This window comes from Scleropages formosus, chromosome 1 (genome assembly GCF_900964775.1).
Source record: "Scleropages formosus chromosome 1, fSclFor1.1, whole genome shotgun sequence".
NCBI classification, from domain to species: domain Eukaryota; kingdom Metazoa; phylum Chordata; class Actinopteri; order Osteoglossiformes; family Osteoglossidae; genus Scleropages; species Scleropages formosus.
In genome coordinates this window covers 400,917-421,783 of record NC_041806.1, presented here as the reverse complement: position 1 = coordinate 421,783, position 20,867 = coordinate 400,917, and the positions used below count along the sequence as shown (strand labels likewise).

General features: G+C 51.6%; 1 protein-coding gene and 1 long non-coding RNA gene across 4 annotated transcripts; one reads left to right on the top strand and one right to left on the bottom strand.

The window, feature by feature from the left end:
• Window positions 1-332: 332 nt before the first annotated feature.
• On the bottom strand, window positions 333-12,151 carry LOC108919717 (adhesion G protein-coupled receptor E1-like). Its single transcript, XM_018727942.2, has 17 exons — window positions 11,681-12,151; window positions 7,024-7,107; window positions 6,764-6,913; window positions 6,226-6,357; window positions 5,881-6,012; window positions 5,158-5,201; window positions 4,936-5,046; window positions 4,565-4,718; window positions 4,164-4,283; window positions 3,744-3,934; window positions 3,410-3,574; window positions 3,055-3,249; window positions 2,737-2,954; window positions 2,430-2,588; window positions 2,058-2,226; window positions 1,837-1,923; window positions 333-1,735 (listed from the first exon to the last, which is right to left on the bottom strand). The coding sequence occupies exons 1-17, from the start codon at window positions 11,709-11,711 to the stop codon at window positions 1,694-1,696; spliced, it is 2,184 nt and encodes a 727-aa protein (XP_018583458.1). The 5' UTR covers window positions 11,712-12,151; the 3' UTR covers window positions 333-1,693.
• Window positions 12,152-16,043: 3,892 nt separating this feature from the next.
• Window positions 16,044-20,415, top strand: LOC108919743 (uncharacterized). 3 transcript variants are annotated; one of them, XR_001964953.2, is made up of 4 exons: window positions 16,044-16,477; window positions 16,786-16,919; window positions 19,066-19,189; window positions 19,691-20,415. It is a non-coding gene; the product is annotated as an uncharacterized LOC108919743 (long non-coding RNA). The 3 variants fall into 3 exon arrangements; XR_001964954.2 differs by lacking the exon at window positions 16,044-16,477 and having other exon boundaries at window positions 16,619-16,919; window positions 19,691-19,989; window positions 20,202-20,415; XR_001964952.2 differs by lacking the exon at window positions 16,044-16,477 and having other exon boundaries at window positions 16,619-16,919.
• Window positions 20,416-20,867: the final 452 nt, after the last annotated feature.

Sequence of the window (20,867 nt, the reverse complement as noted above, 5' to 3'; positions counted from 1 at the left end):
CAGGCCATTAAGTCAGAGGCCGTGCCAAGTTCTGTTGCCGTGCGTGGAAGTCGTACGTGAGGAAAAGAGAAAGAAACGATGGGTCGGGGACTGACGGTTTGCTCCGGTCAGGTGGAGCAGCAAGGCTGGTGGATAAGGGTCGGAAAGGGCGTTTTAACCTCTCGACGCAAGTAACACGCGTAACGCAGAAACCGAAGGGAGCGCAACACACGGGGCAGCGGAAATAACCACACTTTGACACAAATTTAACTTCAGCGACAATGTATATGTTTAAGACAAGAATGCAGTACAAAACATACAAAAATACTTCTCAAAACTCGCAAATTCTGCTCTCAATATATAACATATACTTCCCGTAACAGCTGTGAAAGGACTAGAGAAACACAAAAATAAAGTATTGCTCGCAGTACTAAGGGTGTCACGATTCGTTCCGGAAGGAAAGGGCGGACTCGGTTGCGGAGTGCACGGGTGTTTATTCGGGAGTAAGCCAGGAACCGTGGTCAGGGACAGGCGAGGATCTTCGAACATCGAACGTGGCGCACAAGGAATATCCGGAATCGTGGTCGGAAAACAGGCAGACGGTCAAAACGCTAGAAGGCAGGTCAGAGTACACGAAGGCAAGGAGCAAGGAGCAAAGGCGCAGGAGAATGCTGACTCGGAGCGAGGAAGCGATTTGGCGAACAGGGTTCCGCAACGCTCTTCGTCCGCTTCTGCCGTTTATGTCGTCATTCTTGTTGAGCCCCAGGTGTAACCGGTTACGCCGGTGCCGTGGGCGTGGCAGAGGGTTAGAAACTCACTACTGAAATCTACGTTTCCGTTCTTTACATCATTGTTACCGGGTTTTCAGTTCCAAATATTCATTTGTACAAATTGTACAGAGAAGTCAGAGACACAGTTACATGAGAGTCGAATTTTACCCCCTTGAATCGGAAACTAAATTAGTGCAAAACAGAATTTCAGTGAGAAAAGCAGGATCCACAGAACGTGTGTGGATGAGGGGTACGCATATGGACGGGTGAACAGAGCAAGACAGTCCATGCATACCCAAAACGTCCATGGATGGATGGATGGATGGATGGACGGATGGATGGATGGACGAGGAAAAGGATTCAGTGTGAACGTTCATACAGACATGGACTGTATGAGTGAGCACCCCAAATGAACCCGTTTCCATTTCACTGGACCACTCAACACGGGACGCACACACCATACGACACACACACACACACACACCACGCTTAGAAAGTACACACAGTGTAAAAAGCGTTGTCTCACAGGCGAACACGTCCCGTTCCGGCCTCAGGTTCCACTCTTTGCTTTCAGAGAAGGTCAGTAAAGGTACCATGTGGGCAGCGAACACACACACACACACACACACACACACACACACACACACACAAGCACACTCAAGTACAGATACACAGTAGGTCACACACTCCGCAGTGCGACGCTTTGAGTTCGCACTTCACATCAGTCTGTGTGAAGCAATGGACTCGGATGTTCATAAGCGTGTCTGGTCTCCTGGTGGAGACGTCGAACGTTATCCTGTGATGCTTGTGTTGCTTGTGTCCTCCAGGTGTCCAGTCTTTTGGGGCGGGACTGAAGGTGCTTGCAGTGGGGGACCGACGGTTCACACAAAACTCATGTCAAGTCAGCGTCCAGCACTCAGATCCTGGAGGGAAGAGCTCTGACGTCACATCTGGGACTCCCCCGTGCTCTGAGTCATGCGTAAAGCCTGCGACATGGGACACTCGGGTCAGTCCAAGGTCAACGGTCAAAGACACGTAACTCAGCCCGGACATTTGAAATTTGATTGATATAAACAGAGATGTGCACCTGTGAGCTGCTGGACTCTGAGTACTTGTCCCTCCTCTTCTCTTTCACAGGGCTGCAGGACAGGAAGCGAACGTACTCCTCTCTCACCTGAAAGGGACAGTGGAGCGAGAGGAAGTGGCGCTTTCCTAGTCACTCCATATTCCGCAAACATACAAACATCTGTCTTTGCGCAGCGACCCGCTCATCTGCGCCTTCCCTGTAGGACCTCAAGAGGAACGCACCTGTTTGGAGAGCAGACAGTGCATGACGAAGATGAGCACCCCCTGCAGGCTGTTGAAGATGGTGAAGAGGTAGGACATGGCCAGCATGCTCTCCTCGAACTGGAAGCAGCCAAAGATCCACATGATGCCGAGCACGCAGAGCTGCGCGATGGCGGTGATGGTGAATGTCCTGCAGGGGGCGACGGAGACTCATTGTGGTCACGGTGGAGGACGTGGACACACGCTGCTAGCCTGACGGCACATGCGCTCAGTCGATCATACGCACACTGCTGTTCTTTTGATGAGACGCAGCCTTTGCCATCGTAGCATTCTACCACACACACACACACACACACACACACACACACACACACATACACACACGATAGTCACCTGATCTTCCGCAGCTTGGACAGGTCAGGGTTCAGGCTGGAGAACTTCTCGGCAAGCTTCCACACGGTGATTATGAAGAAGAAGATGTTGGCGACGATGATGACACAAACAGGGCCGAAGAAGCTCCAGATGAAGCCCCTCTCCAGACTCAGCCAGCAGCTGGGAGGACAAATGGAACATGGTACACACATGGTACATGGTACATGCTTCACACTTAGAAAAACACGGTGAATGAGATGAGAACAGAACTGGACCAACCAGACAGCAAGAGAGACAGACAGAGACGTGGACGGGAGGTGCTGCTCACTAGCGCTTGGTGCCGTATCCCTCGCTGTAGGCCATGGCGGAGATGATCACAGTGAGCAGCGGTACTCCATAGCCGGCCGCCAGCATGTAGACCGTGCGCAGCGTCGTGTTGAAGACCAGGACCACCATGCGGTAGAGCTGCACCCCCTCCAGAAACATCCAGCAGAAGGCGGAGAGGAAGAAGAAGTGGAGGAGGCCGGCGATGAAGGCACAGCCACCCTGGTGAGCAGAGAGACGGGCCGTGGTCAGACACACACACAAACACACACACACACACACACACACACACACACACACACACACACACACACACACACACCCTGTTCTCTGTGCTGGAGATCCCACTGAGGAAGGTGAGGTCTGCGATGAACAGGCTGATGCACAGGTGCAGGTGGATGGTGTTGCGGGTGCCCTGGATGGACCGGCAGCAGGAGAAGGTGACAATGCAGAGGAAGAGACACACCAGGGACAGCGAGAGTCCAACCCATGTGATCACCTGCAGCTGAAAGGCATCCTGGGTACGGAGACAGGACAAGTGCGTGAGAGCCGGGCAGCTGGAAGTCGGCTGTGCCGACAGTGCGATGGACACAAGGACACAGAACCGTAAAGGAGGACTACGAACAACAGAGTGAGGTCATCATCGGTGTCCTCAGGGCAAACCTTTGAACGCTCACCTTGATCTCATAGAGCGCCATCAACACAGCAAAGCTGCTGAGATGGCTGCAGGAGCAAACGGTGTGCGTGCTGTTGGATTGCGTCTTCACACACCCTCTTGGCGACCAGGACCCGCCCTGGCTGCTGGAGTCCCAGTACACACAGGTGTGCTCGGCATCCTTGCTCTGGAACATGCAAGAGGGAGGTGAGACGCTCTCCTCTGAGAGACACCCTGTGTCACTGATCCTCCTCTGGAAGTCAGTCTCACGGAATCTCATCTATGTGCGACTTCACTTCCGCACTCTTCTAGAACTTGAGAATGAAGCGAAGTTGGTGGGCATTCGCCCATCTCACCTGAAGGTGTAAAAATGTGAACGTGGCCGGAGTCAGCAGGTGGCTGGTGTCTGGGTTGCTCACGTACGCTGTCACGACTTTGGAGTTTATCTGGAAGCTCGTTTCGCTGTGCGTTCTGCTCAACCCGTGGAAGGAGCCATTTGTAGTCGACTCCAGCTCTTTATAAGCCACCAGCGAGGCAACTGCAAATCCTGTGACGGGTGAAAGAGCAGAGTAAGACACTGCTAAGTGACACTTCTCCACACAAAGGACTGCGGGGATCCTTCAGAAATCCTGTTGATTTCATAACAGCCTTAACACTGCCGCTGCCAGTGCCACTGCTGCCAGGTCTGCAACCCATAAATTGCCGATTTTAGGTGCAAGAAGGGCCAAATCAAGACAATAGACCCAACAGAATGGAGGAGGCGGCGTATTTGACACCTGGGTACGCAGAGGTCCCTGCAGCAGTCTCCCAGGTGGTGTCCAGCTGGGCGTGTTCAGTGGACAAGTGGATGGGCCCGCGGGGTGGTGATTTCTCTCTGGTTATTAGGAGTTCCACCTCTGTTTGGACAAAGCGACGACATCAGGGCTGGGTGGACCATCACCCCAAAGGTTACCGTTTGTAATCTTTGGATAAGCGCTTTGAGAAAACCTGAGTTTGAGGTGCTTTCACGAAACGATGCCTTGTGAAAGAACACGGCGGCCATGGAGAAATAAAGCTCTACACTGATGGAGTGGATCGGAGCCACAGAACTAATGTTAATATCGGCGACAAAGCAAGCGACCATCTCCTTGGAGATGCTTGGATTTCAGCAGCATACCCATAGAAGCAGCTTTCAAACCTGCATGTTTGCTCTCCTTCCTGGTCCTGTTTTTCTTCAGCTGTGGTCCAATGAGCTTGATGGCATTCTCCATGGAGCTCAGCAGCTCACTGACCTGGCTGCTGCTCTCCAGGGCCTCGCTGGACAGGAGGTCATCACCCGCTGTCAGCACTTTCTTCACCGAGCAGCAGGGCAAAGAAGAGGAGCAGCACACCATCACCATGTGTGTTCTGTGTGAAGGCACTAAGACTCAGAAGTGCTCTTTATGGGCACTGCTTGTAGGGTAAAAAGCACTCGTGAAGGAAACTGGAAGGTGGCTGAGCATGCAGAGCTGTCAGGGGTTCTGTTCCTCTGAGCGCTCTATGGCTTTCATCCACAGAACCGATTGTTACCTCCAACAGCGTCTCGCCACTCATCAGTGAGACCTGTCCTCCTGAGCTCTGACCCAGTTGCTTGCAGCTGTTCCTCATCAGAGACAAGAAGGTGTCAAGACGTGGCAGGAGCTGAGACAGAGGAGCCAAAGAAGACAGAGGAAGATTTAAAGCAGGTAGGGATGTTGAGGAATCTCCAAACCATCCAACTTACAGTAGGACCATACTCAGCAAAGGACCCACCTTCTGGGATTTGCTGTCTGTTTTGTAGAGGTCACAGTTTAGGGCTGCAGGGAAAAAGGAAGTCATGACATAGTGCCCACTTTTGGGATGGACAATTACAGCAGGATGAAGAGGACAGCAATAAAAATGCGTCCACGTCCAGATTGTGGCCACGCCACATGTGACTCGTGGGATACATTCCAGCATGCGTGGACACACACGCACACCCTTCCACACAGTCAGCTTAGCACGAGTAGAAACCCTCAACACCTGCATCTGAGGATGTGTCCGAATATTTGCCCAGTTATGAATGACACCGAACAAGAGGACTTTGGAGGTGTTTATGAAAGTTTTGTCATCAACATTCAAGAACACTTCATTGACACCTCAGCAAGAACGCTCCTCCCCTCCACCTCCAGCAGCCTGCTTGCCCCACCTACGAGGCCTCCAAAATTGTTCTACATTTCAGTCTTGGCCTCAACTTGAAGAAGAGCAGGAGACCCTCAAGAGCTGCTGAGCCTTTAACAGCATTCAAGAAGGGTCCCAAAAAGCTTTCCTAATTATGCCAAACTGAAGCACACGCTGTCACCGAGGGCTTTGAGGAACGTGAGGATGGAGTTCAGACAGATAAGTGCCATTTTTCAGGGTGTTTTCCTGCAGGTCCTCCTCAAGCACATGAAATGAAGGTCTTGTCTTTACGAACCCACATGAGCAGCCTCCTTCCTCATCCCCAGGCAGTCTCACCTACGCAGTGCGCCTGCTCATTGCCAAAGTTACTGGCTCCGTCTTGGCACCGGCACCTGTAGCTTCCTTCTTGGTTCTCACAGGTTCCCAGCTGTCCACAAATGGACGAGTCCTCGTCACACTCGTTTATGTCTGAAAGACACAGGTAGACATACAGTTCTGACCGCTTGTCAATGCAGATGTGGCTTCCCGTTGTGATGCACATGGCCTCAGGTGACGTAATTTTTCATGCAGATCAACTCAAGCCTGGAGCTACTGGTCACGGCACAACAAATTGCGGTGTTGTCAGCCATGTCTTGATAGCGCCAACACGCTCACTGCTCTTGTTAAAACCCGTGTGCCTACCTTGGCAGCTGAAGCTGTGGTTGCTTTGGGAGGCATAGCCCTTGACGCAGGAGCAAAAGTAGGATCCTATCGCGTTCGTGCATGTAGCACTGGGGCCACAGACATCTCTGACCTTGAAACACTCATTGATATCTGTAGAAGGAGAGATCACGCGTCAGTAAGCTGCAGGGGGTGTGTCCTGCTGCAGTGGACATTCGGATGATATTTCCCAGACACCATCCAAAGGTGGCCACTCAAGAGCCTGCTAATGGGTCACCGGTTACGAAGGAGCTCATACCCGTTACAGATTCAAGGCTCAAGGAAAGAACTACAGAAGAGCTACCGTTGTACAGCCGGCTCGGCTTCCACCGCTTGTTACTGATGAAGAAGCAGCGTTCTCAGCTGGAACTACCACACCAATACAGGACATTATAGAAAACATGAGCTGTGCGTTTTGGAAGCACTTTTGTTTCACCATCTAGTGTTCGTGGTTACCATGCGGTCACGAACCCTGGATGGATCCGCCGCATCGCGCAAACTGCAGGACTGTGGATCTTACCGATGCAGGAACCTTCGGTGAGCGTGAAGTTGGCGGTGTGTGACGTGGATTCGAACCCAGAGTCACACTGACAGTAGTAGCTGCCGTTGGTATTGATGCACTGCGCGTTCTTCCCGCAGACTTCACTGGGCTGAATACACTCATCCACATCTGGGCAAGGAGACAGCACTTAGGGAAGCTGGAGCCACGGACCACGGAGCACATTAACGTGTGTGTCTGTGCACGCAGGTGTGTGAGCATTACAGGGATCGGCAGCGCACCTATACATTTCCTTTGTCTCCTTTCGTATCCAAACGAACAGTTGTCCAGAGCCAGAAGGTTCACGAGCAGGTTGAGGTGAAGCCCTGGAGAAGAACAAGAACAAGAAGTGGGTCAGTCTCACTCTGGGAGCTGGTGAAATTATGTTTCACAGTGACACAGCGATCGGATTCATGGCTTCATCTCTTAGATCTTCCGCCGATACGTAGATGAGCCTATAAATAAACACCCCGGAAGAAGGAAAGCCACTTGGTAACAGGACAGGACAGGACAAGATGTCCTGTTGTCTTCCTCTTCATCGTCATCATCTTTGGGATTTACCTGCAGCTCCTGTAGCTCTCAGACGCTGCACTGCAGGTCTTTCCCGTCACCGATTCTCTTTTCATTTCCTTCGCCACTTATGATTCTTCATCTCAGCTCACGTGGTTGTGGTGGTGCAACCTGCAATGTCCTGTCCTGTCCTGTCCTATCCTGTGGAGGACAGCCTGCCTGTAGTTTCATGCCAACGCATGCTGATATAACAGTGTATAAAAGGAGGATTAAGGGCTTTTCCTGTAAGATTTCATTGCATCTTCCGTCTGTGCAAGAAGAACAAAGTGTGCAGGGTCTGTTCCCTTTTCTTCTCAGTCCTGTATTGCTTGACTCAACCATCTTATTTCGCTCAAACTTTGTATGTAGGCACACACCATGGTGTTTGTCCTGAGTACAAAGACATCTTTTAACAGTGCAAAAATCGTGCTTTTTATTTGCGGGAAAATACGCCGTATTGAGCCCGATCAGCGCAGCAGTGTCAACAGTCGCAGATCTCCTGGTCCCCTCTGCAACGCACAGTACGTGGTGACCTTACTGTAAGTCCCTGCGCTCTACGCACCAGCTCACTACTGCACCTCCTCACCTCTTGTCCAAACACTCCTGCACTTGTTCACTGCTGTGCCTCCTCTACTTGAGGATCTCTTGCTTCATGCCTGCGATTCCTGGAGATCCCTCAAGCAAGGGACTGTGCCCTTTTACAAACATGCTCTACTTCATGGGAAGTTCTGCAGTAAACCTCCAGCGGTGTCACACGCCCTCAGCTACGCTCTTCCTCTGAATAGAAACAACTGCTGAGCAGCTGAATAATGGATGACTGTAGGCTGGAAGAGTACGAGTGCAGACAAATACACTGTGTGCTGGACGCACTTGAGACTTTCACACACTTGGTATCACTGTACTTCTTAACTGCTACTTTTATCAAAGTGACTTTCGATGTCACACCGTCCAGCAGTTGACCATTTAGTCCCACGGGTCATTGTTAGCGTCTCGATCCAGGGCGCTGGAGCAGGAGGGCCGACTGAACGTGGCAAAGGGACACGTGTAACCACTAGGCCACCTGCTGACCCGCTGCACGCCGAAGCAGAGTGAAGTGGGACAGGAGAGACCGAGTGAGTCCAAAGTGCAGCACATACCAGCGCAGTAAAACCTGCACACGCCCATGTGTGTTTGTGCTTTACTGCTGGTTACCATGTAGCCATGTTGCCCTGGTGCACCGCACAAGTGCGGCGTTCACTCCGTATGTGACTAACTGTACTTCCACGTTGACACCGTAACGTTGACACTGACCTGCGTCAAAGCTCAGATGAGCCCTGAAAGCTCTGCTCACCTGTCGGAACTTCTCAGACAGTGATACCTGAGCAGCCTTGGAAACCACTGGGACCTTAGAACGTGACTTCAGATGTTGGTCTTTCCTTGGGATTCTCTTTCTCTTTCTCTGACACGTGCAGTAAATTCAATACAAGACACTACAGTGCAGTACAGTGCAGTACAGTAGAGTACAGTATACTACAGTGCAGCACAGTACTGTCACGCCTACATCCGGGAGCCAAGCGACGGCACCTGCGGCCAATCGGCACGGCCCGGTATAAAGGCAGCGCCGCCACGGCGATGGGTTGCGGAATCCACAGCGTCCACCTGCTTGTCGTGTGAATCCGGCGTACCGTAACCCTAACCTCTCCTTGTTTGTTCTTCACGGATCTCCTGGCTTTCGACCTCGGTTCGCCCCCGTTTACTGAGTTCTGCTTCACCGTCGATGCGACGTCCGCACATCGGAAGACCCCCGCCGTCCTCGACCGCCGTCCCTGGTTAGCCCCCGTGTTTTGGCACGGAAATAAATGCACCCGCACTTGGCTCCAAAGCCTATCTCTTGTCTCCCGATATCTGCTGTGACACAGACACAAACGATGCTGCTTGTCCTCGTGCAGCGCTGTACCCTGAAAGCAGAGCCAAAGCACTTTCACATGGTCAGAAAAAAAAAACAAATGAGAAACCAAAAACAGATGAGTGACCAACACTGAACCACAAATTTGTGGCATTTAGAGAAGAAAGACGTCAGTAGATATACGAAATACACGCAACACGGACTTACTGTAATTTCAAGGGACAGAGTGATGATCTTGTGATACTGATGTGGGCGCTGGCAACAGAGGAGAGGAAAACAAAAACTGTGGCACCGAGCGGGAGAAAATAAATCTCCCAGGGGCCTGGTCAATCAGACCATAAAGCGGGCTGACCGAGGCTGGCTGACCACCTGCCTGCTGTGAGGTCGTGACCCCGTCCTGTTGAAAATTATTATTTTGCGCAAGGAAGGGAAGTGAAACACCAGATCTGGTCTACAGTCTGCTGTCGGAGGTCCTTAGCATCACTCTGCGGCGTTCATCAACGATCAGTCCTCGGGGCAGGTAGACGGTGACCAAGCTGAGCGCCTTGCCCCATTCACCAGCGTCATTTCCACACGGAGCTGAAACACCTCCCTCCCCCCACCGGATCCCCGCGGGTAATACGAGCGCGGCTAATGCTGCTCGGCCGCAAACTGCACGGCTCCATCCAAAACCACCGTCACTCAGAAGCCCAGAAGCAGCCGCAGTTTTCCACTCGCTCTTTTTGGTGGAAAACATCTCGAACCTCTCCCGTCCCCGCAGCTCCGCCCACCTTCCTGCTTCTCTCGCGTTTGCTTTTCTTAGTCGCCCTTTTTTTAGACTCATATGAAGACGGCGTGGTGCCACCCGGCGCCACACAGTAAGGACACATCGCACCTGGACCAGAGCTGCGCCAGGGTGACGCGGTCCTCAGGGCAGCAGGACAGGAAGGAGAAGTGACCCCCCTCTCCCCCCCCCAGAGCAAAGAGCACCCCCACTGTGCTGCACACCCACACCCATTTATTGTTCGTTACGTACATTATGGTGCCGAATCGCCGTCCAGCAGGTGGCACAGTGGTTACAGTTGCTGCCTGGAGACTTGAATCACACCTCCTGCTGTAGTAAATGTGACTCTTCTCAAGAGCGTAAATGTTCTACAGATCACAGGAAGCCAAGTTTGCACTTTTACTGCACCCAGTTGCTCCGTTCTCATATAAACGAGCGCATTGTGTTGTGAGTGTACATTTGTATCCCTCCGGTGTCAGTGTTGCACTCTGTATGCCAGGAGTGAGCTTCTCAACACCCACGATGCATCTGTACAGCAGTAAAAAGGAGCGTTGGGTCCCACGAAGTGCTGCAAAGCTCTCAAAAATCACAGGAAATCAGACGCTGGACTGAAAGAGCTACACTGATACCTTCACACCACCAGAGACTGGAGTCACAGGACAACTGCAAAAAGCAAGAAACAAAATTGAAAGGGTATTTTGCATCTTAACCTTCGGTCCTGGAGAATCAGGGAAGGGACTGAAGCAGTCCATCCAGTCCCATTAGTATCTGTGTTTGTAACGTTATACATTGACGTGACTCAAACAAGTTGGAGACAGTTCCTAAGAGTAGATGTGTGTCTTGGACTCATCTGTGTTCGTGTCCCAGTGTCTCCGTGTTCGGTTTGTGGACCTGTGTGTGTGTGTGTGTGTCAATGTGTTCGGTATCTGTGTAATTTGTCACGATCGCGCTGGACAGGACCGAGTTCGCCGTCCACGGAGCGACACACAGAAACTCTTTATGGGCTCGATGAATGAGCTCAGTGTTGGGCTCGCTTCCCTCTCGTCTCCACGGTCCATTTCCCGAAAGACGTCACCCAATGGAGTCTACGGAGTCCATTGAAAGTCTACGTTTGGACACGACGGTGGACATAACAGCTTGGCAAAGCTCAAAAGGGGCTGTAGAAACTTCCATCTGACTTTCCACTGGGCTGGGGAAACTGCACAATATTGCTGACTGAGGCATTGTACCGTAGTAACAGTGTAAACAACAAGCCCCACAGGAACACATAACGCACACGCTGGAGCTACATCACGCGCGGAACCGTGGCCGACACACACAGCAACACGCTCTCCACGCAGAGAGTAGCAGTTTCCGCATAACGCACCGACACCAGTCCACGTCCCACACCTCCGTTCCTGCCAAGGAAGGAAGTTTGGCGTCACGGGCGGCATCGGGGGTGTTGACCTTTACCTCGCGCCCCGTCTCCGAGGTGCCGTTTCATTGGCATTTGAAGAACTGCTACAGGATTCATTTCTGAGCCTATAAACCCAGGCTATTCAAGATCTTCTCGTCAAACCAGACCGAAAGTTTCACCGCGCCTCTTAGTGGGACTTCGGGAACAGCAGAGACGGCTGCTCTCACACGCTCTCGTAACGCGTTCCTCTAGAACAGACCCCCTTTCCGTGGAGACATCTCAGCTGCGGCTGTAGCGGTGACTCACCCAGGGTCAGGAGATACTTCTCAGATCCCATGATGGCAAGGAAAAGTAGCTCCACAGATAATCACAGGAGCTCAGAAGTATCTGAGATAAAGTGTAAATCCCGGATCAGACGAAGAACAGAAGGTCTCGGCTTCCAGGCTGTATCCAGTCCGACCTCCTGCTGAAAACCCAGCGTCCCAGTAAAGTGACTCTGAGCCTCAGAGTGTGAACGTGCAGAGCTGAAGAGGCGTTCTGTGAGCTCTGGACACCAAGCGCTCATCCAGGAGCTGGAGCTGGAAGTGGAGGTGGGGGACTTTGCTCTGGAATGGGCAGGGAGCTCGCCCTCTCTCGTTCTCTGAGTCAGTCTGCCTGTCTCTGCTCGCACACCCCACGCTCAGTGTGTGTCTTTCAGCCTCTTTCACACACTCTCCTTGTGTCTCTGTCCTCTCCCTCGCCCTGCGTTGATCTGTGAATCGCGCTCAGAGCCTCGCTGGCTTTATTCCCAAGCCCCTCCCCCAAGATGGATGGCCGGGAGGGAAACTGCTATTGAGACGGGGGCTGGAGGGGAGGGGCGTTAGAGAAAACACCAGCTGGTGTCTGGAAGTCACAGACCTCCGTTTTCATGGAGGTGGTGATGGGAGGGGGGAGGGGGGAGGGGGGCGGGGGGCACTGAGTCGCAAGAAATCAGCATCTTTGTCTGGTTTGACACTTTTCTCCGAGGTGACTTGCAGGATGAGGTTTGTACACCGAACCATTTAGCCTGGTTTACCTATCCCGTCTACACTGCAGGGTAATTTTTACTGCGTCACTTCAGGTGAGATTATCAAGCTTGATCAGGGAGCTACAGCAGCAGGCAGGATTCGAACCCAGGTCCTTCAGGCTGAACCGCTACTCCATCGACTGCTACCACCAAGCAGACAGATGTACAATGTAAATACGAGAGAAGACATTATGAAAATGCTGTAAGACTCAGAACCTTCTGGCACACGGCACTCTGGGAATCTCCTTCCTGCTCCTCTCTGATCCGTCCCAGCTGTGTTCTTCTCGCCGCGTCGCTCCACCCTTCTCCGCTCTGCTCCACCCTGCTCCATCCCTCCCTCCTCGTTTTTCTCCTTTCCAACAGTTTGCCTCTTTGCCACTTGTTCTTCTCGGCTGCTTCTCAGATCCTTCTCCACGTTCCTCTCTTCTCCTCGCCATTAGGAGGTCTCCTCTGAATTCACGCACTCCTCTTCTCCCCTCTTTCTCCTTCCCAGCACTATGAACATGTTCTCCCCATTCCTCCTGCCTCCAAATTCTTCTGCTCCTTCCCAGTAATGTGGAAGTCACCTTTTTCTTCTTCCAGCTCCTTCCTTCCCTCTGCTTTGTTCTCCTTCTCAGGAATGGTGAGGTCTTGGTCCTGACTTGACCGCTTTCCAACACAAACAAGGTCTGCTCTCTCTGTTATCCCATTTGAATGGTGGTGGTACATTGTGGTTTTGTTTCATCGTAAAAAAACGATTCTCTTTGCCGTGACCTTGGGATTCTGGCCTGTTTGAGCCCACAAGCTGATGTGTCAGGTTCAGTGCAGAGCAGTTTGTTTCACTTCCTGTGGAGCACTCATTCGAGAAGGACACACGTGAGACAATGAGACACGTCGCACGAGGACAGCAGCAGGGGAAAACAAGGAGAAAATATCCAGAGGGAGAACAAAACTGCCGAAAGACGGTGAAAGAAGAGAAAAAACATCTTCGAGGAGGTCCCAGCGCAACCTTCTGCCCACCTCTGGGCCAGCTCACAGCACACCACGAGGAAGGGCTTTACAGTTAAATGAGCCGACTGCGGAGATGTCAGGTGATCGTTCCAGCCACACACCCCCTGCCTCGTCAGCTTGCAGCTCCAGTTCCCTCACGGTCATGGTCCCAGTCATGATGACATGTTTGCTCACAGCTGAAAGGGATCAAATGTTCCTAATTGGCCTTTTTCTTCTGATCACCGTCAACCCTCAGAGAGCCATGCATCTGAAAGCGTAGCTGTTTGTTCGTGCTCCGTGACAGGATCGCACACACTGGGACTCACATTTCGGTCCTTACCGGGTTAAAATGAAACAACCGCCTCCGTCCTCCAGATTTACGGCCCCCACTAAATGATTGCAGATGGTGAGTCAACAAGACCCTCCAAATGAACTGCTCTGCCATCCCCACCAACTTGACTAACTTGCTCATCCTCTTCTTGGCTTCACTCACCTGTATTTCCAGTCACTATGCTGCTGTGCGCAGCTCTTAAACTGACGTAGAATTCTTCTCCTGGATGATGGGAGCAGTGGGCGGAGCGGTCAGCATGTACAGGGTACAGTGTCAGGGCTCTGCGTGTGTGGTGGACTGCACGGTGGACAGCGAGCCAAATCGGAGCAGCGCTGCGTATCACTTCATCTCCCTCAGTGTCCACCCTCCCGAAGGACGTGGGTCAGGCTGAGTCATCAGTTTCAGCAGCATGACAGATCAGTTGATGGACTGGAAAGAGGAAAAAGATTGAAATTGCCAAACTTCATGACCTGATTGCTCAAAGTAGAAAATTACCAGTCAGATATTGCTCACAGTTACTGAGATGGAAAATGAAAGATGAGCACTAGATAAAAACTCTGAACTTGTCCGGAAGCACCTTGCGCTGGACCACAGCCTCATTTCCGACGCTTTGTCTCGACGTATTAACCTGTACAAGTTGAGTATTTTGGCTCGAAGCCTTTGCCTCCACCTCTCAGTTATGAGCATGAGCTGCAGTTCGAGTGTTTGCACCGCTTCTCAGACGGATTCAAGTGAGGACGTGCACTTTGGGTGGCCACGGACGCAAAGAACAAAACTAGAACGGCCCTTGCTGAGACATGCTGTCCCTGAGGGAGTCAAAGGCGCTCAACTGTCGGAGGCCAATGAACGGAATTAAACTGAGTGGCCCTTTAAGATATACCCAAAACACCAAAGTGAAAGCAAAATTGTCGAAGGAAGCAAGTCGTCCAGAGAAATGAAAGAGGACATATTTCACGCGTAACCATGGGACAGTCCTCAGCTCCCTCCATTCAGTTGTTCTCGGCCGTCCTCCTGTCCATCGTTGTCAGAACGCTCCATCATCAGTTCCACGAAGCTGGACCAGCTCCTGTCACGTCAGGGATGGCGAGTGCGCTTGTCCTACTCCGAGCCTCAGACGTGTGACTCCAACGGGACTGTGAGCCACTGCTCTTCTGCTCTGAGCCTCAGACGTATTGCGTCCTTCTGGGTTGTGTCTTACTGAGTCCCGTCTCTAAACGAGGACCATTTCGATGAGGGATGACACGCTGGAGCCTCACGCTGTGCTCTCCTGTGTACAAACTGTGCGAAAACATACTCTGTCCCACCCATCAGGGAATCTCGATGTTTCCCTTCTGTTGTCACAGATCTCCAGGTTCCACAGCGATGACTTCCACACATTTGTATCTCTTTGCCAAGGAACATTTATTCAAAACACTGCCCAGTTACATCCAGATGTGTCAGCCAGACTTTCGAAGAATGTCACTGGACTGTGGTGTGGTGTGGAGCGGAGTCAAAGCCCTGCAGGAGATACCTGATGAGGGCTGAGGAACACAAACACAAACACACACACACACACGCTCTCTGATGTGCACACGCTTGCATAGAGCATACACACAGACCTGCTCACACACAAATACACACACATGCATACTCGCTGATATACAGTATACACACACACACATGCACACACATACTCATGTTCAGTTTGCACACACACAGACTAGCTCACACTGATGCACAACACTCATACTCACATACACACGAGGTCACGCACCTGGAACGCATCTCGGCTGTGCTCAAACCCTGTTGTGCGCTTCTCTCATCCCACTCCTGGCACCACCGCACACACATTGAAATACACCAGCTTCTTATGGTTTTATTCGGCTCTTCATGTGCAAAAAGCCCTGTTAAGGACTTCCCAGAATGCACCACAGCTGACGCCGCTAGAATGAAAGCTCACAAAGGTTGGATTGTGGCAAATGCAGAGCAACATTTTTGATGGTTTGCTGTGACCTGCCTGGTCCTGTCTGCACACTGCTGTCTTGGACTCTCTTTTGGCTCAGAGAGACACACTGATCCTGCAGGAACTGCACTGTCCACACACTGCAGCCTCGTTTCTTGTTTTTTTAATATTCTTTGTTTAGAGTAAGGGGGCACGGTGGCGCAGTGGGTTGGACCGGGTCCTGCTCTCTAGTGGGTCTGGGGTTCAAGTCCCGCTTGGGGTGCCTTGCGATGCACTGGCGTCCCGTCCTGGGTGTGTCCCCTCCCCCTCTGGCCCTATGCCCTGTGTTACCGGGTAGGCTCCGGTTCCCCGCGACCCCATATGGGACAAGCGGTTCCGAAAATGTGTGTGTGTGTGTATGTGTGTGTGTGTGTGTGTTTAGAGCACAACCCTCCCCAGCATCTGTTACAGTATCCAGGGTGTATAATGTAAGTGCTTCAAAAAGCACACACAGGGAAGCAATAGTGTGTGTGTTCATGTAATATCTTGGTCAGTGAGTCAGTCTCAATGTCACCAGAGAGGGGTCAGTGCCCCCCTCCCTGTTCCCCCGACCTGGTTCCCACCCGGGGCCGTTTCTGTGATGTTCTTTGGCTGCGGTGCCCTTTTTCCTTCCGTTCAAACAAACAGGTAGCGCAGGAAGCCGCGTCACTGCACTCCTTTTCCAGAGGAAGGGCTGCGGCGTGTTGGACCCCTAGAACCGCTTGCACCTAGAGGTTCAGCCCCATCGGCGCTGATTGTCCTTCTCCACCCTTCTTCCTTGTGGAAGTCATGCCAGCGGTCAGTGACACGTCGACACGGTTTCCTCTCGAAAGATTCCTTCCCTCCATGACTCCCAGGAGCTTTGTGATTTTCAGCCGGGTGATGTTTCTCGCTGGGTCACTGCTGCTGACCGGAGACGACCGCACTGAACCGTAGGATCGCCGTAGGATCTTCCCATTTGGCATGAGCAGTGATATTCCCCATGCTCTGCATTCCATCAAGAGTCTGTGTGTCATCATTGCGCTACAGACGTGACCTTCACAATGGGACCTATTGTGTCCGCTGGAGCTCTTTCTGGTGTTCTTTCTCTTCTGCTCTTTCTCCAGAAAGATCTCCGCGGCTGTGGACAGCATCCGCCTTCTTTGTCACACAGCTCCGTTCGGCTCGGACTCAGGTCCGCGTCAGCCGTTTCACTTTGCAGAGTGTGTGAGGAATCCAGTGGCGTACGTGGGGAAGTACGGTATGCACTGACATATCAATGTGTTTCGAAAAATCTTAGAGGAGCTTCAGCGGAATAGAAGTTCGAGAAAGATAACATTCCTGATCCTATCTGAGTCACACAGAAACGCTGTAAGTGCCCGTGGATTAGATGTCGTGTTGAAGCGCTGCTCATTGCTGCGGCCACCTTCAGCTTCTTCCACATTAACCCCACAGAACCAGGGTCAGTGGGGGGGGTCTTTGTAACCTTTCTGAGAGCATCAGCCTGGCATCGGCATGGAGCCTGATGGCCTCAGTCGTCCAGCCGTGCTTCCTTTCTGCTTATATAGCGGATATTTTTAGCAAGAAACACAACCTCAACTGCTTCCTGCAACAGGCGCCGAAGACAAAACCCACGAAACACAATAAGAGCACAATACACACACACACACACACACACACACACACACACACACACACACAGAGCTACAGTGTAAGAGATAATGTTACCGAGTAGCTCTGCTAACATTTTCACTCAGTACAGCGGAAAGACCAGACCGGTAAAACTACTTCTCTGTCGAGGGAATTCAAGCCCCTGGGCTCTGATTTATTCTGATGTATTCTGATTTATTCGTTCACAGTGTAAACATCCTCCGGTGTGCAGAGTACTCAATCCTACAGAGAGCACAACGTGCAACACAGTGCAGCGCTGCACCCTCATGGGAGTAGAGCAGTGTGGTTGGGGGTCTATGGGTTAGGGTTAGGGTTAGGGTTAGGGTTAAGGTTAGAAGTTAGGATTAGGGTTAGGATTAGGTTTAGGGTCAGGTTTAGGGTTAGGGTTAGGGTTCAAGTACACCGTGCCGGTGTTGGACTGCAGTCCCAGTGCCACACTGCTGTCACACAACACAGGCACAGGCTCAGAGTTGAGCATGCAAATGTTGTGCAGTTCATGGCCTTTTCTGGACCTACAGTATGCCTTCTTATGATTTTGCACTGCTTTGACTCCACCGGGCCTTTAGATGGCAGTAAAGAGCACCGTGACAGAATAGCGTGTGGCAGCACAACCTTTCAGTAGTACGTGAGGTGAAGGGGGCCTGTGGGTCATTGCGGGACTCACAGTACCAGTGCCGTCAGCTCACGTACCATACAATACCATTAAAGGTCCCGAATGCTGTCCTCCCCCACACACTGTGTCTCTGTGCTCCCTTGCGGTCCCACTACGCGGGCAGGGACACTTCAGACCCTTTGTGCTCACGGCCGAGTGTGTGGACAGTAAAAGTGTGTCCTGCGGCGTTTTCCCACTTTCCAGTCGCTCGTCCCCCTCTCGCTGTGGGGCCTTATGGGGGAGAGAGAAGCTCTTCTAGGACTCATACAATGACCGTCTGTTCCTTTTGGGCGCCTGGAAATTGCGTGCAGACCGACCGCTGGCGCTCCGAGCACGAGTGAGTGAGTGAGCGGAGTGGAGCAGGAAGGCCTGGCGGAAGCGTACACCTCGCTGGTGTCACACACACCTACGGTTTGCACACGTTTCCTTGAGAAAAATGAAACCTTGACAGTCACATTATGGACAGAGCGCTGCTGTGGACACAGCTGTGTTGTCTCACACGAACACAGCACCCTCTCTAATGTCTGTAGCGCTTCGAGCTGCTGCCCTACACTCAAAGGAGCCGGGTTCGAATCCCACACCTGCTATGCTGCCCTTGGTCAAGGCGTATACTCTGAACAGATGTAGTAAAAACTACCCAGGTAAATCAGTGTAAGTAGCTTCGTGTCCAAGCATAATGCTGTCTGGGTCCTGGAGAAAAGTGTCATTGAAACGATATTTAATCATTTTCTGCCCAGACTGTAAATACAGGGAGGATCAGAGTTCCACTGAACTACGAAACTAAGTTCCTTCACTTCACTGTCAGTCATGTTCCTCCATGTGCAAGAGACCCAAACTCCTCCATTGACATCTTTGAGAGACAGCTTCTGCTGTACTTCCTCCAGGGACACTAGTGTTTCAAACTTTCACCAAGTGACCGAAGGGTCGGTGTGGTCAGTCAAAAAGGTCAGTGTTTTTCACGTCTGACCAGCGGCACCTGCCACATGTGCTCATGATTTCCAGGAGTCCACTGATGTCTCTGTGAAATCGACATTCCAGTATAATCGCATGTAAAAAGCACTGAGTGTCTTCCGTTCCTTTTCAGCTGTCCACTCATGGACATCTCTATCCGAAGAAGGAGCGGCAACGGTCATGCTGAAATATGCCCGACATCCCTCAGTGCCGATAGAAGTGCTTGTGTTTGTGACGAATGAAACACAGCGAGTGCGGTAAGTACTGTATGTGTGTGATTCAGGGGGATCGTCCTCCTGTCCACTGTGGCGTCCTCCTGCGGCTGATGGGCTGCACGTCCTAATGCACCGTGACCCTAGTATCGACTCTCAGGACCAGATGAGTTTCCTCCAATGTACTGTGTGACAAAGCTGCAGGCAGGGGTATGAACCACGTTTGTTACCAACCGCGGCCCATAAAAGTCCCTGTTTAGTCTGTGGTGGACAGTGAGGTGTCCCAGCTGTCACAGACCGTCTACTCTGGAGCTCCGTGAGCCAGAAAACAAAGGCCCGAGACCCCACAACCGCAGGAATGTATAGAAATGTTGTTCTGTGGTGTAATGGAAGGAGCCTGGTGGTTCTCTCAGCGCTGCTGTCCCACTGTCTCTGTGGACGAAAGTGGGACAGGAAGATGCCACTTGTGTGGGAGGGACGGGAAAATGAATAGACTCATCATGTTTGCCATTTGACCTTTATCTTCTTCATTCCTCCCACTCAAAGGCCAAGACCCCCATGGGGTTTTTTCTTCGTCCACTTCAAGTGACATTTTGAAAGCCAGTAAGAAGAGCAGACAGGAGAGACAACCAAGAGCAAGACCATCCCCATACCCGGTCCAACCACAAGTGTCTCTACACCTGGTCCAACCAAGACTTTCCCTATACCCAATCCAACCACATCTGTCTCTGCACTACGTCCAACCAGGACTGCTTTTGTGCCTGGTCCAACCAGGACTGTCTCTACACCTGGTCCAACCACTAGTGTCTCTACACCTGGTCCAATCAAGACCATCTCTATACCAGGTCCAACCACAAGGGTCTCTACATCCGGTCCAACCAGGACCGTCTCCACATTTGACCTAATTTAATTCAGTCTACAATTTCTTTTAAAAGATGACTGGGAGGAAATGATTAAGGAAACACGAGAGACATTTCTACAATTGTGGAGCAAATGTTTCCATTGTTATTTTTGCTAGAAAACTCCCATGGTTTTGACCACTGACCTCTCTTTCTAGGGTACAAAGATAAATGGAAGTGATTTTCCCAAGGACTTCAAGAAGAAGGACACTTTTGGAAGGGGTATTATGAACTCCAGAAATAAATCATATTATTTCTCTGGTGCTGGTAACTGAGCCCTTCCTCCGAACCCCCATGGACACCCACACAAAATCCAACCGTGATACACAACTTGGCCCCAGGACCCATCAGAGGTCTTACAAACTATTGAAAACATGTCACACTATTATCAGCTATTTCAGCACTCTGTTCATGTGTGCGCGTGTGTGTGTGTGTGTGTGGGTGTGTGGGTGTGTGGTTTCCCCAGATTCGGTGAGCAGAGACGATTCAAGGCTGGCCCAGTAAAAGAGGAGAAGCTCCCAACCACAGGCTGAGAGCGGTGTCTCCTCTCTTATGGAGTACAGGGGTAAACAGAGAACTTTGAGTTGTTGCACACCTTTGTGTCACATGTTTAGACTGACTGCTTTCCTAGAGGGACAGAAGACAGCTTCCACACATCACTGTATGTCCTCAAGTAAGAGTTCCTCATAGCCACAGTCCACGCGATATCTGACACGCAGTCCCGGACGGACCGGGGACCGGGATCTAGCCGCAGGTTCGGCTCAAGCATCGAGTGCGGACATGATCTACAACATGTTTTTGTGCAGCCATTCATGATCAATAAC